The sequence below is a fragment of the Numida meleagris genome, chromosome 7 (assembly GCF_002078875.1).
Source record: "Numida meleagris isolate 19003 breed g44 Domestic line chromosome 7, NumMel1.0, whole genome shotgun sequence".
Classification (NCBI taxonomy): domain Eukaryota; kingdom Metazoa; phylum Chordata; class Aves; order Galliformes; family Numididae; genus Numida; species Numida meleagris.
The window spans coordinates 10,864,845-10,892,405 of NC_034415.1; the positions used below are offsets into that span (position 1 = coordinate 10,864,845).

The following is a 27,561-nucleotide window of genomic DNA, read 5'->3' on the forward strand; positions in this document are numbered from 1 at the left end:
AGAGAAAAAGGAAAAAGGGGAAAGGGAAAAAAGGAAGAGGGGAAAAGAGAAAAAAGGAAAAAGGGGAAAAAAAGGAAAAAGGAAAAAAATGGAAAAAAGGGAAAAAAAAGGAAAAAAGGAAAAGCTAACTGAGAGCTACCATGTTGCAATACAGTCAACAAACACATTTTGCGAAAGCAACACTAAGGATAAATAATACAATACTTACTTGCCTTCACAGCCAGAAGCTGGCAGGGTCATGAAGACAATTTAAAGCTTTTACATCCTTCTGTTGTAACACTCTGAACAGGATGTTTCTGCCAAAGAAAATATTGTCCTTATGAAGCCAAGAAAGACAGACAATGCAGGTATATGGAACATCATTTTTATAATGGACAAGTAGAACATATTTGCAAATTTCACCACCTAGCAACCATAAATTAATACAACTTCAAAGTAGGTAGGAGTTCATTTCATTTTAACCAATAACAAAATTCCAAGTTTTACAGGAAAGCCATAAACTGGAGATTTTTTAAAGGATGGTTCCTGGCTAATCTTCTGAACATGCATAGTTCAAAGGACCAGAATTAAAGCAAGCTTCTTTTATATGTGCCCTCACCATTGCTGGGGGATGTGATTTACATATCCACTTTTGATTTGTTTCCCCTGAGAGCAGCAGCATGGCAGATACTGCTTTGTGCATGCTATTACACAGCTTACATATGCACATTCATTCTTTCAGATTGGTGTTACACCTTGGTTCAACGCTGTTAAAACTGTCACAAGCAAGTAAAAATAATTTGTAACATAAATGAAAGTGGTATCTCTATGCACTGAATGGATGTGCTGACAGTCATATGGTGCAAATCGTCTTCAAAGAGTTACAGGAGTTATAATTTTTCAAAAATTGTAGTTATTTTCTCAATGCAAGGTGCATTTTCAGACTGGAACTCCCATGATACTTCATCCTAAAGGCTGTGTTTTTGAGATTAGATCCTTCAAGAACAGGTAGTTAGACAAAGGTATTTTTTTAAGACTTTAACTAGTGTCTCAGATAGAATCCTGTGCGTGTTTCCTATGGACCTAATCCAGTTTAATTAATTAAAAAGACTTCTGTTTATTTCATGGAGATTAGATAAGATGTAATTTATAGTCTTGGTGTGGGAGTCTGGTTTTCCATCCAACACAATACTATCTGATCTCAAGGAAGGTCACTGTGGTGTCTCATGAAATTTAGAAGGAACATTGTTCACATCACTTAAGAAGGGTGAACAGAGACTTGACAGAAAACTGGCTTTTAAAATTTAAGGACACAGCTACTAACACTGTTCTTTCATATCGTATCTAATTTTTCTATGATCTTTACTTCTAAGTAAAGAATTCATTCAAGATTACCATTGCTTTGCCTAAGAATTGAGAAAGGAGACAAGCTGCCCTCTTCGGAGTAGCTGTTATTAGATAGCCAGATGGTAAACAACATACCAAAATTTACAGGAAACATCCCAAGACAGACCATTAATTCTAACATAGCTTCTATACCCCAAATATCATCAAAAATGTCACAGCTAAGGACTCGGAGAGCCAAGACACCAACAAAACATGTTATATACAAGGATTTCTGCAACCATAATGAATTACTGGAAACTTCTCCAAAACATAGCAAAGAAAACAAATAGAAGATGTAGATTGTTGTATGTGATAATTAGGAGGAACATAAGTGACCTTCAATAGCCACAAATATCTATATATTTTACATATACATACAAAATGAGGATTCACTAATTTTATTTACTTTTATAAACCACTTTGTTCATTCATGAAAACTATTTTTATTTTTAGAAGAAAACCTAAATATCGTAGACCTGATCCTTGACTAACAGTGTGCCTCATTCAGATGGTGTACATCACTGAGCTTTATTCATATGTGTCAAAAGAGAAGAAAAGCTCAGCACTGAGGCACATGGTGAGTGTGCATGGTGGGTTGGGGGCTGGACTAGATGATCTTAGAGGTCTTTTCTAGCCATAATGATTCTATGATTCTATGATTCTAGATTTAAAGACATAGTGTAGAGTACCTTACCTGAAAGCAGACCTGGGTGCTACTTCTAGGACTGCTATACTTCTTCCTCATTTTCTTCATTTTTAATGCAGCAATTCAAGCCACATATATTGCTCTCATCAAATGGAATACTTTCACCTCCCAGATGATTTTGGGGACCAAGATGAGCAGGAAGCAGAATTTAATGTTATGACATTCAGCCCTCCCAACACCCAGAATTTACAGACAGCCTTTCCTTTAGATGTTGGTTTAGACTTCTGGAGCCCCTTGTTATGAGAAAGGGAGTAGCAGAACAGCCTCGTCAGAGTCAGGGGAAGACCTCTTTGTATTCTCACTGACGGACACCTACAAACCACCTGGCTTCGAAGTACCCACAAAACATGGAATAAAAATGAGAGGGCTTTCCATTCATAAGCTAGGAAGACTGTATCATTTATGGTAGGAAACAATAGGTATGCAGAAAATCCAGAGCCTCCACAAGCATAACTTAACTCTTTTTCTTCTATTCCACTGTTCCCTTTGAATGTCATGACAGCTTTCTGCAGCCTACCTGCTCACATGTATCAACAACCATGCAAGTCTCCCTACTTACCCATTCTGTTCAACCAAGCAGATCTTCTCAACCAACCACCTCATCTACATAGAGTGATCTCCTGCACTTCAGTGCTTGCCAGTGGTCAAGTTTTAACTACCAGTTTTTAATGTGCTCAGTAACAAGGCGAATGGGGCAGCTGCCACCTTGAATTAGTCATTTAAATGATTATGATATTCATGTAAAACTGCTGATGATTTCTAGACACGCTTTTGGCTAAGCTACTGGGGAGCCTAGTGGAAGCTCAAGCAGAAAATATATTCACATGTGCAATGTTAATTCTACCGCTCAACAGTTTTATACGTAAGAACAATCAATTTAGAAAACTGGGAGAATAATACCTTGTCTTTCTGAAATAAGGACTTTGTTTTCTTGAACAAAAGTGACAGCTGAGGAGAGCGTGCTTTTTTCTCACTCCACTGCTCTCTTCTGTAGGAAGAATGATAATTGTATTTAACATTTAGCACAAGTTTCATATGGAAGGCAATACATTGAAATAAACTTATTTGCATGTTACAGAAGTCTTCACAGGACACATAGCCACATCTTAGCTGCAACAATGGTGTTTTAATGACGTAAACTAATTTCATGTTAATCAGAAAGCAAGAAGCACCTCTTTTGGGCAGTGAGTTTTGGTGATCAAAATGCAACTGGTCCCAAGAAGACACTACCTGTGCTCAGAGTTTAGCCACAGTTTGCAAAAGCCCAAATGTATCCCTTGTTACAAGGATCTCTGTGAAATGAAGGGGAAATAGCCATCTGTTAATTCTGCTGTAAAGAAGACACCATACTTGCTCTTTGACATCACTAGCAATAGCTGATAATGAAAATTAATGGTGATTATAAAGACATATCCTTTCCTGAGAATACTGTAACAGCATTTTGACTAATACTGAGATTTTAAGGAACATCCCCAGGACTGCTTTATTTGATCATAGTACTTGTCTTGTCTTAATCTCCCTCTCTCTTCCAGCTTTAGCACGAGTGCCTTTCATTAGCAAGCACATCCTTAATAAGATGCTTCACTGAAAAAGAAAGCAAAGAGTAGGAAGGCAGGCACTGAGTTGTGGTTGGTAATTTAAGAATTGAAGGGAGCAGGGAGTGGAAATTCATCAGGGATATGAGAAGCCAAGCAGTTATGTTTGCTACATGCGATGCAAGGCTCTTAAGAGAGGGCCCAGCCATAGCACAGAGTACTGCATTACCATCTCCAGAGAGCAGTGGGATTCACATACCTGAGGAACATACCGGTGGCTTAACGCCTCTGCTCACTTCTCATTAGACAATTACTTTCAGCATAAGGTAGTGCTTTCTTCCCATGACCTCATAGCTTTCCAACTCCTGTCCTTTAAAATAATTAGACTCCTGAAGAATGTTAGAGAAAGGAGCATTATCGTGTATGTCTTACACATTTGAGAGCTAAGACACTGACACCACATCTAACTTAATCCCCTATAGGTTTCCTAGATTCTGACCAACACAAACAGCCTTGGAACCACGAGAAAGTACAGGAGGCAGTTGCACAGGGAGTATGCTCCTGCCTTCTGGGTGACTATGACACTTTAAACCAGGAAACAAGCAAGGAACCTCAGCCCAGATCCAACTGCATGTTGCAGTTCCGGTGATACTGCAGGAGCACTGAGGGCTCCAGCCATGAATCAGAAACCCATCATGCCATCTCACATGCAAACACATAGAAAACGGACAAGGCTTCAAAAACCCCTCATTTATCAGCAGTGACGTTTTAAAACTACTTTGTCTAGGAAGATCTGCATTTGTCATGAGAAACGGGAGCATATTTATCATTGGGATGGGGAAGCGCCTTCACCAGAACAACTAGAGGCCGAAGCCGCCGGTGCACTGGGGTGGGGCCTGCCGCCAGGGAGACCGACCCCCCCCTCTCGCCTCCGCCTCCCGACGGACTCGGCGCAGTTCCGGGGGCGGTTTGTGCGAGGGAAGCTTCCCGCTTCCTGTCCCGGCGGCAGCGCGCCTGACCACCCCCTGCTGCCCGGCCTAGTTTCGCGGCGGAGCTCCGCCTCTAACCCGCGCGTCGGAGGCGGAGGGCTACGGGGCTGAGCCGCGCCCGCGCCGAGGCCTTTCCCCGCTGCAGTTGTGTCCTCTGCCTGTCTCCGCCGCCTAGTCCCGCTCTCCCCCCACTCCCTGTTCCCGGCGATCCGGTTTCGTCTCCGCGTCGGCTTCCCCTGCGGCCTGGAGGCTCCCAATATGAGCTGCATCGTTCGCGCTGAGAGACAGAAGGTAGGGCGGGGAGCTGCGAGCGGCGGAGCCCCGGCGGGCAGCGCCCAGCGCCAGGGGCAGGCGGCGGCCGCCGGGAGCGCGGTCCTTTGTTCCGGAGCGGGGCACGGCGGCGCGGCCTCCCCTCCCGTCGCCGGGGGAATGCGGGGCGAGCCGAAGCCCGCCGCTTGCTTGGTGCTCTCTCGGGGGCCGTTCTCCGCGTGTTTTTCACGCGTTTGTCGCGTTCGGGAGTTGAGGGTGGCGCCGAGGCTAAGCGGAGCGAATCGCCCGGCGACTTGCGCTGCTCCCGCTCTTGGGGGAGCGCGGCCGGGGTCCGTGACTTTGCGGGAAGGAGAGAGGCTCCGCAGGGCGCGGAGCACGTGCTGGCCGCGGGGCGGTGCGCTGGAGCTCCGCCGTCAGCACGGGGGCCTGCCACCCGCCCCGCTGCCCGCGTTGTTCCGGGGCTCTTCCGGACGGACGGAAAAGTTTTCCGGTTGCGTGTGAGCGCTTGAAGAACTATGGGGAAGTGTGAGTTGGTAGAAAAAAGAAATCCGCACGAAGGGAGGGGTAGGGGTGAAACAAAGAGATGTGATTTCAGGAGACTGCGGATGAGGGACAAAGTAGGAAGAGAGGTGTAGGTTAAATTCGTTGTGGGCTTTAACATGTGGGAAAGGAGAAGAGGAAGTGCGGCACAGGCACAACGTGTAGGAGTACACCGAAAGCGTGAGGGAGCAGCGTGGAGCGTGTTACACCGCCCATTGGAGCAGATGGGGCATTCCAGCAGAAACTTTCTTGTTTGTCTTTCAAACACATGTCCATGTGTATAGAGCTTGGTAGGCTCTGGTAAGGACAGTCCAAATATTGAATTTTCTTGCACTACACATAAAATGCACATACCTACTTTGAAGAATGTCCGTGGTACCTTCCCCATCAGTCCTTAACCGCTGCCAGTGATGCTGTGTGCCTCTCTCTGCTGATGGGCCATGGCAGGGGACACAGCTTAGGTTGACTTGCAGCAAAATATATCTTCATTTACAGCTTGTAGTTACCAATGAGGCAAAATCTATTGTGGAAAACAACCAAAAAGCAAATATGCAAAGGAAAGTTGATACAACATCCAATGCGCTTAACTTATATTACATCTCTGATGTAAAAAACTTGAGTCTCTTCAGTGGTGTTGATATGCATATGTTGATATGCATCTTAGTCTGTAATATTTTACCCAAATGCAAACTTGGACATGAATATATACATTTTGATATAGGTAATGAGCTACAGGTGCTGTGACTCTGACCTGTGTTTCTTCTGAACTAGGCTGTGAAAAGCCTAGTGAGCAAGAAGCCTTCAGGAACACCAGCCACAGTGCTGAATTCCATTTTGGTTTCACTGTTTCAATAGTTGTCAGTCATTCTATTTACAAGCATCAACTGTTATTCAAAGTTTAAAAAGTATCTTCTCAACTAAAGCATTAAATGAAAAACCAATGTTTTGGTATTAAGTTGGAGAGGTAATACCTTAATTGGCAAATGTTTGTGCAAAATTGGATTAAAAACCAATAGCTTTGTTCAACTTTTTTTTTTTTTTTTTTTTTTTAACCTGAAGTACTGCTCCTGAAAGTCCGCCTGGGTTATAGCAAAGACCAGAGCGCTCAGGTGGGGGGGAAGAAGGCATGCACAGCCATGACCAAGCAGTGGATGTGGGGGCTTCTGCCTTGCTGGGAGCTGTGCACCTGGTGCCGCACTGCTCCATTCCCACAGGGGACTGTGTGGTGGAGAGTCCTGGGCTTGGAAGGCCTCACAGAAATTCAACAGCAGTCACAATGCAGCAGGCTTGTGGGTTGGGTTTTTATGTTAATGTTGAAATGTTTTCAGCAGTGATGTACTTTTTAAAAACAAAGTAACAGAAAAACACACCTTGGATGAGGTGATCTTACGTTCTCAACACAGTTCACAATGTAAAGTGTGTTAATTTTGACTTCTGTTTGCTCTTATAGCTACCTGAGCTAATCATATTTCAGTATATTTGCATTGCCAGATACATGCAAGAGAATGGCATGGTTGGTGAAGGACGAGAAAGAACTAATTTCCTGTGAGGGTGACGGAGCACTGGAACAGGTTGCCCAGGGAGGTGGTGGAGTCTCTTTCTCTGGAGATATTCAGGACCTGCCTGGACACTTTCCTGTGCAACCTACTGTAGGGTACACACTTTAGCGGTGTGTTGGACTTGATGATCTCCAGAGGTCCTTTCCAAACCCTACGGTTCTTTGATTCTGTGCAAACTTAGTATTGTTGTCCCAGGATCATTACGGTCAGAAAGGACCACTAAGATCATCTAATCCAGCTGCCAACCCATCGCAACTGTGCCCCTCAGAGTAGGACGTGGTTAAGTGGATCTTTTTTAATGCATCTTTAAGCGTATATGCAGTGAAATGAAGTTGATTTTAAAAGGGGAAAACTTCACATCTGAAAGTCGGTTTAGTGCAGTGGATTTATCTTGGGGAATTTATCTATGAGCTGTGAGTCCTTCGTAAGATGCACCCCCAGACATGGAAGCCTCACTCTTTGCACAAGAGGAAGCGTTTGGGAAGCAAACACTGGGATGCAAGGAAGCTCTGCTGAGTGAGGTGCAGTTACATGGGTGCTGGGCTCTGCTGTGGCGCTGGAACTGTAGTGGGAACCAACCCAGAGTTTGCATTGCTCCTCTTTGCTTTGGTTTAAAAATAAATGCAGGAGACGTTTGCTGGAGAACAGGCCTTTTCTCAAATGGAAGCTCCCATTCTGGAATGCTGATCCTGTAGCTTTAAAATATTTCAATTTTTTTTTTTTGGTGGACCTTGAGAAATCATAATTTCAGAGGCATCAGGCGTCGTGTGTGCATTGCTTACAGTGATCTTTGATTGCTGCACTTGATTTAAAAAAAAATCTTGCAAAGTTACAAAAAAAAAAAAAATCCAAACCTGCTGGTAGTTCTGGTGGCAGGGCTGGATGAGGAACTGGAGGGGAATGTAAACAGTAATCAGAAAAGTTGGGAGTGACAGGGTTACTTAGGGTTTTTAAAATAACTGTCAAAAGGAATTTTATTTACGGTACCTGCTTATAGCCTTTAGGGAGGGAAATGCTGTCTCTCTGCTGAATTTCATCTGACTGAAACTGTTCTTGCAGTAGTAGGCCAAGACAGTGCAAAGTAAATAACATAAGCATATTTGTTACTGTGAATTTTGAGTAATTATGTTAGCCACAGTTCACATACCACAGTCTTGAAGATGTGTAGTACTGAAGTAGTTGAGGGTTTTGGGATTCCTTGGTACTGATGTTGGGGTCTGGAACTGCAGGGCTGCTCACAGAGGGCTCTCCTGAGGCCAGCCTCAGGACAGGGGATGGAACGGGGATGGTGCTGGAATTCATCAAAGTTATTTGAATAGTTGAAATCTTTGCAGAGATTTGGTACTGGTAATTAACAGCAATTCCACTGAATGTTGAGCAGGGGAATGCATAATAAGGAGTGCAGGCAGACCGCTTCTCTGGATGTGGCAGCAATATGTGTGTCGTTTGCTTTGGTAGCTGGAGACCTCGGGTCGTTGAGTGGCCGAGCTCCTCTGAGAGCCCTGGCAATCGGGAGGGGTGGGGGCTGGGTGCAGCTGGATGCCCCCCCCCCCCCCCCCCCCGGCTGCCTCCGTGGCTGCTGTCTGTGCGGCCACACTGTGGGCACAGCATCTGGTGTTACGGGGTTGGGGATCTCCTGTCCTTTGCAGCTGGCAAGTCTTCACCAAGCGCAACTTCTAAGAGCTCCTTGTAGCTTCTTTTTAAACTAATTCATTGTTACGCTCGTGTTCGATCTCTGCATTTTTTTGAGCGATAGGATGTTTCAAATAAGGTGAGTCTTAAGGAAAAGTATATACACCGGGCTGTTGGCTTTGTTTTTAAGAAATGAAACATTTTGTTTGCTTTAGGAACTGAGCTGTACCTGTTTTGTCAACAAGGGAGAAGTGCTGACTTCCAAACATTTAGAGTTGAATAGTGTTTGGTAAATAGAGCTTGTGGAGATGTTTACCCTCGCAAAGCATGCTGCCGCGCAGGCAGGGAGGTAGGGAGCTGCAGCCCCTGCCCTGTGCTGCTGTTTCCCAGTGTGTACCACCGCTGTCCCAGAGTAGCTCTCCTTTGTGTGCTCCTGCCTTTTCCAGTGGCAGTGGATGTAACTTCCATAAATTCTGTCTACCTACCGAAGCAGGCTGTCTGCAGGGCTGCCAGGTGCTTGAGCCGCAGCCGAGCTGCGCAGAGGCTGAGTGGGGTGCAGCTCCTGACTGCCCCCTGGGAACAGGCGGGGGCCAGCTGCTCTCCTGCCCTCAGCGTAGGGGACTTTGTGCTATTGCCAAGATGAAAAAAGCTGTGCCTATTTTTAGGAATGTGGTTCCAAACGCAACATTTAATCTGCCGCTGCAAAGATAGTTTTGGAACTCAAGTGGCTGAAGAGATCAGTATTTTCCTGAGGCAGCAGCAGGGTCATGGAAAGTTCTGGAGTGGGTATTTGTTGCCTGCTCCCTCCCTGCTGCTGCTCCTCCTCTCCTTCCCTCCCCAAAAAGCCCAGCATAAACAGCTCACCCACACGCAGCATCCTAGCAGCCTGCCGCGGGCTGCAGAGCCTAGGGGGTTGCCACTGGAGCGTACGGGTTCTCTTCAGGCAGCAGAGCAGAGAGACTTGTTAGCCAAGTGGTTGTCAGAAAAAACGGCAATCTCTGACCTTTTCCATGTTTTTTTTGGAAGTACCTAGGACTGGAGACATTCCCCGTCATTTCAGACATGTCTGTAGTCCATCTTCAGTCCATTTTAGGCATTTAGGAGAAGAAGGATACAAGTAGATATGGGAAAAGCAAAAGGTAGGAGGCATATGGAGTGGCTTTTTTTTTCTCTATGTAGTAGTTCTTGTTATGTTATATAGGGGTTGTGTACTTTGTGTAAGCAAGCAATAATGTCTGGGTACAGAAAGCACTGGAAGTTAGGCTTGTCTCTATGGGTACACAAATCGATACGGTTCACCTCCTGGTAGGCAGCTGGATGAGCTGATGTTGGTGTGGATTCTCAGGTTGTCTCACCTTTGTAATGGAAATCTGGGTTTAGCAGGGCCAAGGAACTTCTGCTTCTGGAGACCTGAAGTTTGACCTGAAGTACACAGTTGTGTTGTAATTTGTCCTTACTTGATAACTTCTCCTTTATTGCAGATTATGATGCATGATTATCACAGAAGAAATTCATGTCTATAGCTTTTAAGGACTTGATTACATCATCTTCAAGCCTGATAGTTTTGGAATCCATATTGCAGCTGCAAAGACAAGTTTGCTTTTGCATTTAAATAAACGTCTTCCCTATTAGAAGATACCGAAGTGCTCTGTTCTGCGGCAGGGATACCACTGAAATATTTTAAGATTTCCCAGTTAAAAATTTACAGTCAAATATTTGCTAGGTAAGTTAATACCAGTAGCTGTGTTTGTGATAGCTAAGAGTTTTGCTTAAATTCTGTGTCTCTAAAAACGTGATGTCTTTTTTATTATTGTTTGCATTCGGCGATCACAGCAGTTGAGAATGTATGCAAATGGAAACACTTCGGGGACTGTTGTGAGCTTAAGGTCAAATACTTTCTGTAGTAAGTGAAGTGAAAACAAATGGATTCAAGCTGGAATTATTTGTGTGGGCTTTGCTATTTTTAGTACTGATCTACTTACATATTGTAAGAGGCGAATTCTCTTAAACTTCATATGGAAATGTAAATTATTCCTGATAACGTTAGCATCCCACGTACTCTTTCCTTTAAAACTGTTGAGGAAATCCTACTTTTGCATACATTAGCAATTCAGACCTACAGATTTCGAGAGACAAATTCAGTGTGCCATCTCAGGGTTACGTTTTAGTATTCTTAATTAGCTTCCTATTTGCAAAGTGGACTTTTCCTAAAGTACTTAATCATTTAATTAATTCTTTTTAGTTACCAAACAGCTTTCAAATTCAAAAGTCAATTTCCTAAAGTTATTTTTCTCCAATTTTGTCCCTATTTGTATGAGGTGGCATCTTTGTATATGGGTGGTGTGTTCTGGGGAAGTTATTTTGGCTTCATGATGACTTAGATATACGGTGGCTTTATTGGTGCTAACGTCCTTTAGTAATTTTCAGTTACTTAAGTACTGAGCTGAATGCTTAAGCTGAAATACTTAAGTTGTTACTCTCAAAATTTAAACAAAAATTGAGGTATGTTTTTATTCTGTAACTGTTCTACTTCCCTTGTTAAATTCTCAGTTCCTAGTTTTTGTTGTAGCTGTTCTTTAGGTCTGTGCAAACATGAGGCTGGCCAATACGACATCTGGTGTAGTGAGCAGACAGTGGTGATGAATCTACCAGATCTGGTCTTTATAGAGGGCCATAAAGCTGCTTTTGTAATCCACAGGTCTAGCACAGGTGCAGCATCTAGTTTTGGAGCTGTTACCTGCTGAAGTGATGTGGACAACGTTTGGTTACTAATCTTATTTTATTTTATTTTTAAAAGTTGTGGCTCATCTCACTCTGGAAAATCATTGATCTGGTCAATCCAAAGAACTGTTGTCAGCACGCCCTGCAGCAGTAGTGCTCTTACAGTTTGTGTTTTGAGGTTGAGGTTGTTTTGAAAAAGTTACTGCTAATGTCTGATGTTTGAAAACAGTCTGTACTTCTATAGTGAAGCAAAACGTTTTATCTGTAAATGATACGCATTCCGTTTTCAGCCAGACCAGCACCAAAATGATTCCTAATGGATATTTGATGTTTGAAGATGAGAATTTCATTGAGTCATCTGTTGCCAAACTAAATGCCTTACGTAAAAGTGGTCAGTTCTGTGATGTCCGACTCCAGGTAACTATTTTCTCTTCTGGAAGGTGGTTGTGTTTCTTTTTTCTTTATAGCATGTAGTGCTATATGTTTATCATGGGACGTAGTGACCGGTACGATGCTGTGTTTTGGCTGTGGGAGAAAAACAGTGTTGATAACGTACCAATGGTTTAGTTGTTGCTGAGCAGTGCTGTGCTGAGCTAAGGATGTTTTGGCTTGTCCTGCACTACCAGCAGAGGGGTTGGGGGCTCCAGGAGCCGGGAGGGGATGGTACCAGGACAGCTGCCCTAAGCTGGCCAAAGGGATATTCTGTACCACATGGCATTATGTGAAGAAAACTATAAAACTGAGGGGGAGTTGGTTGGGAGGAGTGAGGACTGCTGGGCATCAGTTGGCGGGTGGTGAGCAATTGCTTGTGCATCACTTCTTCTGTAAACATATATATAATATATGTTATTACTGTTATTTCTCTCTTCCTTTTCTGTCTTGGTAAATAGTTTACATCTTAACCCATGGGTTCTAGTTTTCTTTTCTGATTCTCTCCTCATCCCACTGGCTGGGGGATGGTGAGCAAACCGCTGTGTGGTGCTGAGGAGCCTGGAGGGTTAAACCACAACAATAATTTTTCCTCAAAAATCCATATTAAAAAAGTAAAGATCAGGTATTCCTTTGAGAGAAGCAATGTGCCGCACTAATGTTTTTCTCAGGTGATGTAAACTGAAAACTATTGCTTTTAAAATAAAATAAAAAACAATTAAACTGTGCTGTTCACTTGGGTAAGCCCTCGTGCTGTTATAATAGAAATGTATTTTAAAAAATTCTTACGGTTCTTATTTATGTTTTAAATAAAGGTATGTGGACATGAGATGCTGGCACACAGAGCTGTGCTAGCTTGCTGCAGTCCCTACTTGTTTGAAATCTTCAATAGTGATAGTGATTCTCATGGGATTTCTCATGTTAAATTTGATGATCTCAATCCAGATGCTGTTGAAGTTCTGTTGAATTATGCCTATACTGCTCAGTAAGTATTCTTCTGAGACTTTAGAGAGGGCAGACTTTAATTTTGAAGAATCAAAGTGATGAAGTTGTGTTTCTTTCAATAGGTTAAAAGCTGATAAAGAACTGGTGAAAGATGTATATTCTGCAGCAAAGAAGTTGAAGATGGAGAGGGTAAAGCAGGTACAGTTCCACATGTTCCTTCTGCTTTCTTGGGCAGACAGTGCTAGGCTTTTTGGTGGGAATGGGATAAAAAATGGACCTTGGGAGGTGAGCTTCTGATTGTATTGGTTTGAGTGACATCAGCATGTTTTGCTTCCGTTTGTGTTACCTTTGTGCTGAAGGGCTCTCTGAAGCTGTTATTATTTGTGTACTTGGATAAGTAAAATAGTGTGTGAATTGTAGCTGGCTACCTTTGGGTTTGTGGGAAGCAGTAAAGTGCTTTGTTGTTTTGGGGGGCATAATTAGACCTGCAGATCAGTGGCTCTGGTATGCAAAAAGGGAATAGGCCAGCTGCTGAATGTTAAGTTTGCTAGCACTTGACTTTAGAAATGCTCACTCTTGCTGCAGATGGAGATTTTGACAAGAGGACTGGGATTTGCATCTTCACTTAATTGCAGATAGGCAGTTCTGAATAGTAGAAAAAGGTGGGATCAGTATATGATGCCAGTAACTTTTGTATTTATATGACTTTTTTTATTTTTTTTAATAAATGCATGCTTTTATGGAAGGTGACATTTCATTTATAGCATCTAGCGTGGGGGGCATAACAACTGACAGTCACTATTCTGCAATTAGAAGCGAGTTGTTGCTGTATGCTGGCGCGGATAATTTATACATACCAAAACTTCACAAAGTAAGATGTAGCTTTGTTTCCTAAAAGGTCTGTGGTGACTACTTGCTCTCCAAGATAGATGTACAGAGCTGCATCTCTTACCGAAACTTTGTAAGCTGTATGGGAGACTCACGCTTGTTGAGCAAGATTGATGGCTACATTCAGGAACATCTTTTGCAGATTTCAGAACAGGAAGAATTCCTCAAACTTCCACGGTTAAAGGTTAGCTGAAGTTTGTAGACATTGTTCTGTTGTGGGATTCCAGGCAATGTGAAGGAATTTTCAAATCAGCCTCCCAAAAAGTAATCCAAGTAGCTACTGCTTAATTTTCCTACTTCCAGTGAGGAGGCCATAGCATGTTGAGTTTTACCAACAATGTGAACATTCTGCCTATATTAATATTCATGCTGCCGTGCAGATTAACTACAGAGAATGCATACTCTCATCCTTCTTTAATGTAAGACGTAACTGCAGCTGTACTTAAATGTACTTTGGAGTTTCTGCTGCACAGTCTGAGAGCTCCTGCTGTTTTGTAGCTCTGCAGTGAAGTGAGAGTTACATTCGCAGCATAAAGTATGGTATGCTAGAAATAGAAGGGTAAAACCTATGGAGCAAATCATCCAGTAATGCTTTCCTCTTCTATTTAAAGCTTGAAGTAATGCTTGAAGACAATGTTGGCCTACCCAGCAATGGCAAATTGTACACAAAGGTAATCAACTGGGTACAGCGCAGCATCTGGGAAAATGGAGACAGCCTGGAAGATCTGATGGAAGAGGTTAGTCTCTAAGAAAATGGGGTTAAACACTTTTTAAATCATTATGAAGGATGATCCCTTTTTCTTTTTCCTTTTTTTTTCCTTCATTTTTTTTTAACTATGACCCTGAAGAATTTAAATTTTACTGTAGGTACCCCTAAGCTGAGAAACTGGGGGGGTATTCAGGTGAGCTGAATGAACTGTTCAGTCTGGTCTTCTGCTTTCCTTTTTTGCTCACTATGTGCTGTATAGTAATCTCAAAAGTGGCATGTATCTTGCTTTAGAACTGGGGAGGTGGTACTGAAACTTGCTGTAGGTCTTGATGCTTTCCATTCAGGTTTTGCTTGTAAATAAAAAGTAGGTAAAAGCTTCTAATGGTTGTTCCTCCCCATTGATTTATCTCCCCATAGGTTTATTAACAAAACTAGGATACCAAGGCTGAAGAATCAAGAAGAAACCTCAAGTGTATTGACACGTACAGAAGCAGCAGTCCTGCCCCAGTTCTCCTAAGAAAATCCACTGTGGGCAGAGAACGATGATGATGATTTAATGGTGTTTACTTACTCCTTTACAGGATACATTATTTTAAAAGTTTTGTGTTATTAAATGGCTTTGCTCATGAATACTAATACTAGATGTAGCCCAGGCAGTTTTTAATGGAAAAATTATTGGGATTCTAAATTTCTAATTGGCTGAAAAAAAAAATGGACTTTAGAAATATCCATGAAGCATCAAAATTTTCCCAGTTTGTTACTACAGGCACAGTAGATCTTGAGAAACATTTGTATAGGCAAAAGTACATGTTGATACTGTCTCAGTGTACATTTCCTCTTGGAATAACTCTTTCTAATCTTTGATCGTGTTGAAATTCAGATGCATTTCACTGAAACGGTTGCATCTGAGGTTTAGATGTGGACAAGTTCCCTCCGCTGCTTAAATTTGTGTTGTCTTCCCTCATCCCCATACCTTTCTTTTAAGAGTCCACTGTTGGCTTCTCTTAATTTTTTTTGGTCAAGATAAATATGTGTAGTTTTCAAAGCAGAAAACTTGTTTGTGGGGATAACAAATACTTGCATGAGATTGTGAACTTATGTAAATCTGCAAATTAATGTACTTCTCGCTTGTCTAATGTTTCTGTGCTGGAAAACTCAGAAGTCCTTGGAAACCGAAGATTTCTTTCAAGCTGAAAAAGTAAGGAACCTTCATCCAATGTTTGAAGATTGCCACCATGACATCTGCTTCCTTTTAGTTTTGTCATTCTGCTAGATTGAGATGAGATGACAAGAAGTATGCTGGCGACTGCCTTTTGTTTATTTGCCTGTAGCTAAGTAGCAACAGAAACAGTAGCCACTTGGGTATTCTGTTGTTGTTTTTGCAGGTTCAAACGCTGTACTACTCAGCTGATCACAAGCTGCTTGATGGAAATCTGCTAGATGGACAGGCTGAGGTGTATGGCAGTGATGATGACCACATTCAGTTTGTGCAGGTACAAATTGCAGACAGACTGAGGTAACCCCAGATAGACTGGAGCAGTTTACAGCAACCTGAAGTCTTGGATACAGTAGCAGAGGAAGTAACTGTAATGGTGAAATACAGGACCAGAAAGTCTATCTTGATCAAAACTGCTTGGTGGCAATGATTTAGACTTTGCTGCTGGGTTTACATCAGTTTCCTTCAGACTGACTCAAAGTGAGCCTTTGCAAAACAGCACTTCACGTTGGGTGGTTTGACTTCAAAATAGATCTTAGGCTGTTAGGAAGAAGAAAAGATAGAGAAGCTGTAGCAGATCAGTTGCAGCTTAGTAGGGATGTGTAGGAAATCATCTCCAAGATGCTGGAAAAAAAAATCATCACTGTCTGCATGACATGTGATTTTCTTGTTCATGAGAATGAGATGCATCTGTTAAAGTCTCAGCACAGAAAAGTATTCCAGACATAGGTTCTAATCCTGCAGCTGCCAGCATCTGTTTCTTTTGTTCAGCTGTATTGAGAACTTGCAAGAGAAATTTTAAAAAGCAGCAGTAAATAATTTCTGATCTTGAGAGAGATGATGCTTTGAGTGTACAAATCAGTCGTGTACTTTTTGAGAAAAATCCTTTTAAAAAAAAAAAAAGCTTTTTATAACAAAGACTCTCTATTTCAGGAACTTGAATCCAGCTTTTTAGAAACTTCAGGCAGCCACAAGAAAGTGAAAAACCCACAGACAATGAATTTGGAATAACCGATTATAAAATTTTTGAGTTAATTAATGTTGCAATTTCTGTGATTATTAAGGCAATCTAAGGAAAAGAAAACAAGGTTTGAACTGAGTGAAGATTTAGAAATAAGAAAAACGCTATCCACAAGCGAATTGCTTTTCATGCTGAGCCAAGTACAGCTGCTAAACTGTACTGTAAGGTTATCTATGAGTGGTGTATTCTGGAAATCTTAACGATAGTTTCCATAGAAATCAGACTGCAAGGAACTGCACAGGCACCATAAACTTTGGTATTGAGGTTGTAATCTTTGCACATAAACAGAATAGGCAAGGATTTTAACTTCCATGTTTGGTTTTCACTATTTAGAAAAAGCCTGAACAACCCAGACAACTCAGTGTAGTCTGAAATGTGAAATTTTGGCTTTTCTTGATGTAGCAAAGTAATGTAAACCACAGTACAAATTGACTGAAGAAGAAAAGGAAGCAGAAATCTTGCATTAGTGGGAAGTATCAAGGGAGTTGGCTTTTCCAAGAAAGCTAATCTGAACACAGAGCAGAAATGAGATGAAATTAATTTGTTTTCAGGGAGTGAAGAGGATAGTTAATTCACTTCCAAATAGCTTTATACATTTAACTTCCAGATACGGTTTTTGAGTGAGGTGTTTAGTTTGTAAGTCAGTTGTCTCAAATTGAAGTGGATTTTTCCTTCGGTTTGAAAATCCTGCTAGTGATGCATATTGTCCAGGAATTTGAAATTATTTCTGGTTGCACAGCAGGAATACAAAGGTGCAATCAAAAGATGAAATGAGTACCAAGCTAAGATGTAGGGTGGCCTTGGCCGCTGTTTCTGAGTAGGCAAGGTACTCTGTTTAGGTGCACTATAAATGGTGCTCTGCCTAGGTAGTAGTAGAAGTGTTCTCTTGAGTAGTTCTGTGTTAGCTCAGAGAGGCAAAGGTAGAACGAGGTGCAGTCTCTGGATAGGTTTCTGTAGCTGCCTTTTGATTTTGCAGAAGAAGCCGCCACGTGAGAATGATCACAAGCAGATAAGTAGCAGCTCCTCTGGAAGTCTTTCTCCAAGTGCTACTGTTCAGAGTCCTAAACATGAATGGAAAATCATTGCTTCAGAGAAAACTTCAAGTGAGTATCAGTGCAAGCGGGGAGATTGTCTAAGATGCATTATGTACCTGCTCCCTCCCACCCTCCAGGGATTCCACGTCTGTGAAAGTGTTCTTTCTCATTGGTGATTTGAATCAAGTAATCTGCCCAGTAATTTGTGGCCTGTTTCTAACAGAACGGGCCAAGCTGGGATCACCGACGTTTTGATTACATATCCACTGGGACATCTGAAGTCCCGTAGTATATACAGCACGATCCAGAAAGTCCTGAGGAGATGGGCAGTCTGGTTAACAGAGCTATTTGGTGTGTATTGGAGAAGACTCCTGCCATTGCTTTAGATAGCTGTTGTATGTGCTATTAGCACTGTGTTAGTTACCTAAAACCAGTGTTTTTCAGTAACCGGGCTAACACTTGAAACTAATAACCATAAAAAATAGTGTGAAAGAATCCTTACACTTAAAAGGAGAGAAGCATAGTCAAAAGAACCTAGATGGCAGTCATTTATACTGGTCTTCCTTTCTGTTCTCCTTGTTCTCACAGGTAACACCTACCTGTGTCTGGCTGTTCTGGACAGCGTGCTGTGTGTGATCTTCCTGCATGGCCGTAGCAGCCCTCAGAGCTCCCCCACAAGCACGCCACGCCTGCTGAAGAGTCTGAGTTTTGAGCTGCAGCCAAACGATGTTATAGAGAAGCCCATGTCTCCCATGCAGTATGCTCGATCGGGGTTGGGCACGGCTGAGCTTAATGGCAAGCTAATTGCTGCAGGTAAAATAAACAGCAACAGTTCTTTTGAATAAAAAAAACCTGCTTGATCTGGGGGACTCGGGAAACAAATGAAGCGGTGGGTCTTTGGCAATTTGATACCATTTAACGTTTTGCCTTTCCGGTTAGGTGGCTATAACAGAGAGGAGTGTTTGCGTACGGTAGAATGCTATGATCCACAGAAGGACAGTTGGACTTTCATTGCACCCATGAGAACACCCAGAGCTCGGTTCCAAATGGCAGTTTTAATGGTGCGTGGAGATTACATGAAATGTTGAAATTATGTAAATGTAGGTGGGACAAATATTGCAAGTTTCATAAAATGGTAACAAAAGTCGATTAATGGTCTTTTCAAGGTTAGTAGAGTGATGATGAGTTGAATTGTTGTCTGCTTGTAAATGAAACAGGAATTTGTGCTTTCCACTTAGGGGCAGCTGTATGTTGTAGGTGGGTCAAATGGTCACTCGGATGACTTGAGCTGTGGGGAAATGTATGAGCCAGAAATAGATGACTGGACTCCTGTTCCGGAACTGAGAACCAATCGCTGCAACGCAGGTAATCGATCTGCAGCTCATCTACAGCTTCTGTTTTTTCTTTATTAATTTAATAGCTTACTTACTCTTATTTCCTGTATAAATAGGAGTGTGTGCCCTGAATGGAAAACTGTACATTGTTGGTGGTTCAGATCCTTATGGCCAAAAGGGACTTAAGAACTGTGATGTGTTTGATCCCATAACAAAATCTTGGACAAGCTGTGCTCCCCTCAATATCCGTAAGTTTGCTGTGCAGTTTGTGAGGGAGGGGAAGGAGACTGTAGATTCAAAGCAGCTGAAACTTGCAGGTTTTTTTTCTGTTGTTGTTGTTATGGCATGCTGTTAGCGCAGGGCTTCTGTGCTGAGCTTGTAACTTGTGGCGTTTGCTCACAGGGAGACATCAGTCTGCAGTGTGTGAGCTGGGGGGCCACCTGTACATCATTGGTGGGGCGGAGTCATGGAACTGCCTAAGCAGTGTGGAGCGCTACAATCCCGAGAACAATACCTGGACCCTGATGGCACCCATGAATGTGGCTCGGAGGGGAGCTGGAGTGGCTGTGCACGATGGTAAGCACCTGGGGGCTTAAGCAACCTCATTCACTTTGTGAATTTGTCTTGAAACAATATAGGAAGAACCTAGCTATGCCTTCAATTGATTAAAAACTATAACGAGAAAAATAAAGAGCCTTTATTTTTAGGAGCATCAGCTCTGTCCTTTCTTTTCAGAATATCACACTGCAGCTTCCAGACTGCATCTGTTTGAATTTAGGTGTTGGAAATTATTTCAGAGCCATCAGCTCTAATGATCAGGAGAGCCCAGCTGATTGTTGTTGTGACTTCAGATCTTGAACAAAGTGAAGGTTTCTGACAGGAAACCTCGAGCTCTTTTATTTCGGTGTGACCTACCTCGAAAAGGGGAGGCTGTGGTTGGAAAAATAGAGGGTGCTTGAAACTCTTGTTTTGTCTCCTTTGCATAGGAAAACTCTTTGTTGGAGGAGGCTTTGATGGCTCTCACGCAGTGAGCTGTGTGGAGATGTATGACCCTGCTAAAAATGAGTGGAAGATGATGGGAAATATGACCACTCCTAGAAGCAATGCTGGGATAACAACGGTGGCAAACACTATTTATGCAGTCGGGGGATTTGATGGCAATGAATTCCTGAACACAGTTGAAGTCTACAATCCAGAATCAAACGAATGGAGCCCCTACACAAAAATTTACAAGTTTTAAGTGAATTAAATTCCCATTTCAAACTAACAGGCTTAGTGATGTAACCGTGTTTTATTAGAGGTACACGTGTGAATAGGGCTGGGGTGGGCATAGATGTTGCCAACAGCAACACAAAGCTTTTGCATATTGCATATTAATGTGCTGTACATATTTGTTTTGGAAAGAATATCAAGATGAAGGGGTTTCTTGTGCATTTTAGAACTTTATTTTAGTTTTTTTAAAGACTTTGAAGATACTGCAAGAGAACCTAGACTGGGCATATCATTTCAGGAGCTTCCTCCAGCATTTGTTTTTGTCACTTTGCACATTAAGTAACTTTTTTTTCTGTAGCGTGTTCTTGGGGCAGGAAGTGTGATTGTGGGGGACAGTTTTCTCATCGGGCCTTGTTTTTCTTCAGTAACTGGAACAATCTGTAACAAGCCTTATTTAAACAGATACGATAGCTATTTTTTTTATTAAAAAAGTGACATGCCTGCCACTACCTTATCTTTTATGATTGTCTTTTTATAACAGTTTTTATATACTCAGCAGAGTGTTTTATCTGTTGAAATAAAAATGGCAGATAAACCGTTATTGAAGCAAGGAGATAACCTTGGAGTTCATGGTGAGTGAGTGGGACAGCTGATATTTACCACTGTACATGAGCTTCTGAGCTTTTGCCTCTGCTACAGTATTGCAACTTTGTATGCAGCACTGTGATTAGGTGGGAATGGAGTTTCTGAAAATAACAAAGCTGTGACTTTCCAGTGGGGGAAAGTTATTTTGGTTCCAAACATTCTGACAAAAATGTAGAGGGCGATTGCAGTTTTGTTACTATGATTGACCTAACATTTGTAAAACAAACTTATAAGTAAGTGTGGGGTTTTTCTCATGGTTTTTGAACTACTTCGAGTTGGCGATGAAAACGTATTCATCTCATTAGTAACTGTCTTATTTTTCTAATATTACAAACTTAAACTCTGGTAGAACACTTGATTTCTTATGTGCTCATAGTACTGTTTTAGTTCATTTCCTCTATTCATACCGATAAAATGTTGGCTTGGATGACTTTGTGTCTAACGTGTAGTGCTGCACATCTGACTCCTGGTGCCAAAACCAGCACTTACAGCTTGCTGCTGATGCAAACACATTAAAGGTACCTTTTGGGAAATCCTTGCACTACAGGGTTGCTGAGTGGTGTCTTTGTGTTGTTTTCTTTAATTAGAGACAGTTCACAGCACTAAATCAGAAGTTTCAGGTGTCCTGGAGTATTAGGAGAGCGGGGGGGGGGAGGGGCTGTGTCCTATGTGCATCCTGTGATGCATGCAGAGCTCCCACCACGCTGATGGTGCTGGCACCTGGCTGAAGGAGAATGACTGCTCTTGGGGAGAGTGACCTGCTGACAGCTGCCTCCTCACTACATCCAGGTGCTGCACTCGCTTTACTCAAGAAAATTGCTGCTCTTCCTATGTTCTGTGCAAATGGAAGTGGGGTGATAGAACAGGAGCTGAGATGAGAAGTCAGCTCCAGGACTGATCTGTTGTAAGAAATTTTGCACACTTAGACACGTTCCAAAGTGTTAGGCAAGTAGCTGTGGGAAATAAAGCCATGCCTGTGGTGGCATCCTGGTCTGAATTTATTGCTTTGACTCACAGCTCTACAATGTACGAGTGCTGCCAGGAACAGGCTTCAGCTACAGTTCTTCTTTTTCACACCTCATAATACACTAGTGAAACGCTGAGGCTAGATAGTGAAGCAGAAAAACAAGACTGAAGAGAATTATTGCTTATCCCAAGCTGTAAAATGGAGTGCATTCTAGCAGGGAGAGTCTGTCTGAGACAATCCAAAGTAGTTGTCATAATCATTTTCCTCCACAGTTTATCAGAGCTACGAGCTCTGATCGTGAGCTAAGCAAAGCAAATGTAATGTGCTTAAGTTGCTCTAATTTCCTAGTTTGTAGCATACATGTATCAAGTAAGCCAATTACACAGCTGTGGGACAATACTTTCAATGAAAGTATCCCCTGAAATGAATTTTGCCCTGACAATAACTCTTAGAAGCCACATTCTACCACGTGCTTCAGTCGGGGAGCAGGAGAATGCATTAGATTGCACTCACAGGAGTTAGGCAAAGTGAGAATGGAGCTGATCAAGGTAATGCTGTAATTGAGAATTAACTGACATTTATTATAACAATATATTAAATTTTTACAATAAAGATTTTACAAATGCATCCAAAAGTTGATACCAAAATAAACACTTGTAGAACTTTACCAGTCATCTCATCTCTGTACAAATACATAAGAGAGGTAGCTTCAAAGGCCACAGCAGCACTGAAAATGGCTTTTATAAAGTTTTGTTGACTTACAGCAGTTTTGGAGAGCAACAAACAATACATTCAAAGTTGTCGCCTGAAGGCAGAGACAAGACAGCTCATGAGTATAACACACAGAGGGAAAGAGATGCTTGTGCCTTTACAAGAGGACGAGAAGAATGAGGAATTCACCAAAACAGTTTTTCCATCAAATTTCTACTGTTTGAAGATTAAGTGGATATTTTAAAAAATGAAAAAACACCAGTTTCATCTCAGTTTGATAACATTTCAAAGGTTTTTTTGTTTTTGAAGTATAATTCACATGCCTAATTACACACGTTTCTGGTTTCAATGCTTTTAGCAGCTTTGAGTTTTCAATGGAAAAGGTATCCTGGATATTCTGACAAAAGCACTAAAGAGAGGTCCAGGACAAACATCAGTCAACAGTGAACATCAATCCACTTCTTTCCTTATCTTCTCTCTCCAGCCTTTTATAGTGCCGTATATAGGACACACATGTGGCCTCTGTGTTTCAATTCTTCCTATCTGTAGGAGTGGCAAGCATTGTGGGTTTAAGGCTTGGTATTCAAGCGTGTTCATTTCAGTCTTTTCAAGAGCTTTGAATATTGTAACATTCTTTTTTTTTTCCCCTCAACACTTTACTTCCAGAAAATCAGCAAAAAAACCAGACTTTCTCATTTTTCTAAATAACCATGTAATAATTAGTAACAGCTCTCACTTCCAACCTGGTATATCGCAAAACTGTTTTATCAGTCCAGAGATGTTCACTTGAAACAGGAAATGCTACTAGTTAGAATCAGAATTTTTTTTTTTTCCTTCAACTCAAATATAAAACAGCACCATTGAGAAAAAAAGAAGGCAGTTTTGGCTTCTTGAATAATCCCTCCCACCACTCCCCTGACTTCATTTGGACACCAAAATTGAGAGGTGAGCACCGTGGCTCCAGACCTTGCTGGTGTCACAGCCAACCCCTGTTCTTCGCTTCTTTGTGTGCAGATGCATGACGCTGCTTGATGCTGTGATCCAGCTCAGCCAGCTGGCAACAGCCCACCTCTAATCTTCCTCTAGAGAAGAAAAGACACAAAGATGGTTGTTAGGACACAGCAGATCCCATTTGGGAACATTTCAGTATACCGCTTTAAAATTCAAAGGAATTCTAATGCTGTGCTCTAATGCTGTCAAAAGCAGAGAATACTTAACATCTCTGGAAATCTGAGTTATTTTAAAGCAAAAGACTAAGTTTATTCCAGACAACTAATCATTATATGTGCTTTCAGCTGTATGCTGCGATGAAATCTTTAAAAAGGAATAGCCTGGAGGGCACACAGCAAACATGACTTCATTCTTAACGCAAAACTCCGTCTTCAGCTAATGCAAAACACCGCTGTTTCTCAGAGGTATGTATGAGCTGCGAGTCAGCTCTACGTTTCTGTCCCACAGGGTGAACAGGTCCATCCACAGATGATACACTGCAGCCAGACTGATCTGGGGCATGTGAGAACTCTAGACTTCAGCCTCGCAGTGCAACGATTAGCACTGCTGCTCTCACATTTGCTTGACAGCTGTCATTGTCCTGATAGTCTTGCTCTAAGCTTGCCGAAATACCTTGTTCTGATTTTCTATCTGAATTTGGAATTAGTTGGTTAAAAAAAAACTTTTGCACACAAGTTATTGATGGAGCTGTTCCTGCAAGCTCTCTCCATGGTAATTTCTGGTATTTGCAGCTAAATTTTACACCTGAGCAGTGGCTACAGAGCTTGGAACCTGTTGTCCTGACTCAAAGACAATATAGCTGATTACAATGCTTAACTGAAAATAGATATGGCAGAAGACAAACTACACAGTGGTGGATCTGCATAATCAAAAAGACAATTTCCGTAACACATAAGAAGTGGCAGTACCTTTCGCTTTAAAGCATCTATAAACATGGATTTTACACAGTTACCTTAAAACAGCCAAAATGCAAATCAGCAAAGTGGCAGAGCTGCTTTTTGACTGTTCACTTTCTACTGTAATATGCAAACGTAGTTATAAAAAACAATCGGTATTGAAAGGCCAGCTCAGCTGGTTTTCTTGACAGAACAGGGATTCTACAGTGGAGGGCACAATTGAAACCATCTTTCATATATTTGCATATAATAGATTTACACGTAGATTTCTTGATCTACGTAGATTTCTTGACTATGCTTACTCATTATCTAGAGTTGGAAGGGACCCACAAGGATCGTGGAGTCCAGCTCCTGGCTCCACACTGGACCACTCAAATCCAAACCCTGCTAGGTTACAGGTAATTCTTATCTATACCATAGATAGCATATAATGGCAACTTCGAAGAAAATACATACCCACGTTTTACTAATGACTTTTGGTTTATAAAAATAGTAAATTTTTGGCATTTTAAAAATTCCACCGAACCTGGATTTATGAGACCTCAACTACACAAACTCAGAAAAAACTTTTATGAGCCAGAAACTTTCCAGTGAAGAACTAAGACTTACACACTTTCAGACTAATGTTTTTAAGGCCTTTAACTCAGCTGTACAACAGAACATATATTTCCCTGCAACTGAACTGTAAAAACCCTCCTAAAATAGATACAGTAATCAAAATCTTAAGTTGGGTTCTCCATTTTTTTTCCACAGTAATTCCTAACCACAGAGTAACATACAATAGTGTAATTTATGGCCTTAAGAACAGTGGCCACAATGCAGCACAGTAGCTGCACGTGCCCAGTTTCCAGTGCCACGGGGCTTGAGAACCACAGCGTTTTTTCCTCTGCTGACTTCAGCAACGTTTTCACAGTGATTATGAGCTCAGTTGCAAAGAGAACCGCAGGTACAAAAAAATTAGTTTAAATGCTGTTCCCTGTTCTAACCTCCCTTGAACGGATGCTGACTACACTGCCTCTGTCCACTGCAAAACCAGTACGGGAAAGCAACACCTCACCTCAAGTCAGACAGCTGGACAGCACTGTGCCGGCGCTGTTGGCTGGTCTCTAAGCTACGTTCTGCCCTCGCCCACTCTGCTCTAATAGTCTATGACAAAATTCTTCCCATTCGTCTTTTCTATCCCCTTCCATAACAGCAATTACTTCATTTAACAGAACAAGTTCTCTTATTGCACTCTGCTTCACATAGTACATGCTGAAATGCTGTCTCAGAACCCATTTGATATGGTCAATAACTGGCTTACCTATATAACTCTTGTGAAACACACTCGTACAGCTCCTCAGCAGTAAATTTTATACTGTTATTTATCTAAAACAAAGAACAAAAAATTACCACAGTAATTTACCGAGTATTGCACACCAATTAAATCATGCATGGTATAATAGATATTGTTACTGTATTAAACTTAACAGGCTCTCAAGCTGAGACCATACATAGAAAAAGAAAAGTCACATTATGTAGTATAAAATCAGTTATCACTATTACGATTGCATGCAATGTGACTGACAAATACCACCCCAGCTCCATTTTCTAACAATTCCTGCAAAAACACAGATCTTCCTTCTCTCTATAATCCTATAGTAACCAAAATAAGTTCTGACTCAATTTAATTCCATGAACACAGTCATTCTATATGTACAGGCCTGAAAAACAGTAATTTCCTGTATGGAATAGGACTGAAAATCTGAAATATATGTGTATTAAGTGGAAAAACACATCTATCCTACTGTAAGGACTTATTTTCTCTTCTTAAAATCCTTCAGCACCGAAAAATTCAAGAAGAGCTAGTAATTTCGGTTGTTTTTTTTGTTTTTTTTTCTTTCTGTGAACTACAGACAATATTCTCCATAGCAGAACTCTCTATCTTCTTCAAATGATTAGGTCAGGATGTTTTGGTGACTTCAGCTTCAAGGCTTTCACTCTCTATGAATCATTCATCACAAATGAGTGCTCCAGAAGTCAAGGAAGCAACTCAAGTACTGGTATAGATTCGAATAATTTTTGTAGGTTTTGACCAAACATACATCTTAGGTCTAATGTCTAGTAAACAAAAGCTAATCTTCCAAATTCTAGCTTAGTAGAAATAAAATGTTGAGACAGCTAACCTCATAACTACTTTAATTTAAAATGAACTGAAATAGAAGTGTACCTGACAAAACATTAAAGAAAACTTCATACCTCATTGCTTATGAGGAAGTTATACAGTGTCCAAATATCTTGGAAACTACTGTTTGGGGCCAAAACTCTGAAAAAGAAAATGTTTTGTGTTTTTTAAGTATGTATCAAATGATTCCATGAAATAATTTAAAAATAGGAATCAGATATGCTTCATGAAAAAAAAAATTACTTTCTTTAAACAAAAAATAAAACTCTAATTTTTGAAGACTTTTTCCTCCCACTCATCCCTTCCCATTTCTCTAGCTAATGCCGTAACTCGTTCTCGCCAGTATTTTGATGCACAACTCAAATTTTACATTTTACATCCCGTTTTTTCTGCTTCTAAGAATAACCTGTTCAATCCAATATTGAGAAGTTCAACTACAATGTGACAGCTGGAGAGGTGTTTTTCTGAAGAACCTGGTACCGCATGAAATACTGGTGTTTTATGCAGGCACAGAACGCACACGGCAGCCCACAGCACCAGGGTCCTCCCCAGAGCCCAGTCCTTGTGTGCACACAGCAGGCAGAGCTGCCCTCTGTTCGCTTTGGCTCTCTGTGCCACACCGTGAGGCTGAAGGATGTGTGCCCTTTTCCACAAGGCTCCAAACATGATCTGACAGACAAGCGATTCTCCCCCCAAAATACTTCCGCTAATCTATTTAAGCAGATACAATTCAGTTACATCTCAATGTAACTTCGTTTGTATTCACAGGGAAAAACCCACAACATTCTTGTATTACACTAAACGTTGCATAACACTTTGCATCTATTAAGAAATCTTGATAAAATTTTGCCTTATGTTAAATGCAGAATAAACAGATTAAGAACATTATTTAATTTCAGAAAAAAAAAAAAAACTGCTTATTTGGGAAACTATTTATTTTCCTGGTCTCCATTGCTGCAGGCAGCACTCTTCAGTGGTTATGAGAGGAAGCCAATGATGTATCTATTTAAAACCCTGAATCCTGACACCAATTTGAATGCTGCAGACCCAACGGGGGTTTTG

At 41.5% G+C, this 27,561-nt stretch overlaps 2 protein-coding genes and 1 long non-coding RNA gene across 14 annotated transcripts in view; 1 reads left to right on the forward strand and 2 right to left on the reverse strand.

Moving 5' to 3' along the window:
- Window positions 1-4,593, reverse strand: part of LOC110402217 — a 106,217-nt gene extending 101,624 nt beyond the window's left edge. For all 4 annotated transcript variants that reach the window (XR_002440977.1, XR_002440976.1, XR_002440975.1 and 1 more), the window contains exons 1-3: window positions 3,866-4,593; window positions 2,972-3,059; window positions 209-296 (exon numbers count right to left, since the gene is read on the reverse strand). This is a non-coding gene — a long non-coding RNA (uncharacterized LOC110402217). The remainder of the gene's footprint in view (window positions 1-208; window positions 297-2,971; window positions 3,060-3,865) is intronic.
- Window positions 4,669-21,294, forward strand: IVNS1ABP (influenza virus NS1A binding protein). 3 transcript variants are annotated; one of them, XM_021404015.1, is made up of 15 exons: window positions 4,669-4,886; window positions 10,078-10,319; window positions 11,612-11,734; window positions 12,562-12,731; window positions 12,814-12,889; window positions 13,590-13,763; window positions 14,191-14,316; window positions 15,674-15,781; window positions 17,502-17,628; window positions 18,148-18,372; window positions 18,499-18,620; window positions 18,798-18,924; window positions 19,010-19,141; window positions 19,296-19,469; window positions 19,880-21,292. In XM_021404015.1, the coding sequence occupies exons 3-15, from the start codon at window positions 11,624-11,626 to the stop codon at window positions 20,131-20,133; spliced, it is 1,926 nt and encodes a 641-aa protein (XP_021259690.1). In that variant the 5' UTR covers window positions 4,669-4,886; window positions 10,078-10,319; window positions 11,612-11,623; the 3' UTR covers window positions 20,134-21,292. The 3 variants fall into 3 exon arrangements, with proteins under 3 accessions (XP_021259690.1, XP_021259688.1, XP_021259689.1); XM_021404013.1 differs by having other exon boundaries at window positions 4,670-4,886; window positions 11,608-11,734; XM_021404014.1 differs by lacking the exon at window positions 4,669-4,886 and adding an exon at window positions 9,463-9,735 and having other exon boundaries at window positions 11,608-11,734; window positions 19,880-21,294.
- The window catches only part of SWT1 (SWT1, RNA endoribonuclease homolog), a 37,407-nt gene continuing 32,115 nt past the window's right edge, over window positions 22,270-27,561 (reverse strand). For 4 of the 7 annotated variants that reach the window (XM_021404005.1, XM_021404004.1, XM_021404006.1 and 1 more), the window contains 3 exons: window positions 26,574-26,640; window positions 25,639-25,703; window positions 22,270-23,510 (listed from right to left, as the gene is read on the reverse strand). In XM_021404005.1, coding sequence (XP_021259680.1) covers window positions 23,405-23,510; window positions 25,639-25,703; window positions 26,574-26,640 — 238 coding nt within the window. In that variant the 3' untranslated portion in view covers window positions 22,270-23,404. Of the gene's footprint in view, window positions 23,511-25,638; window positions 25,704-26,573; window positions 26,641-27,561 lie in introns of those variants that run through there. The other 3 variants (XM_021404003.1, XR_002440972.1, XR_002440970.1) reach the window with 3 other exon arrangements.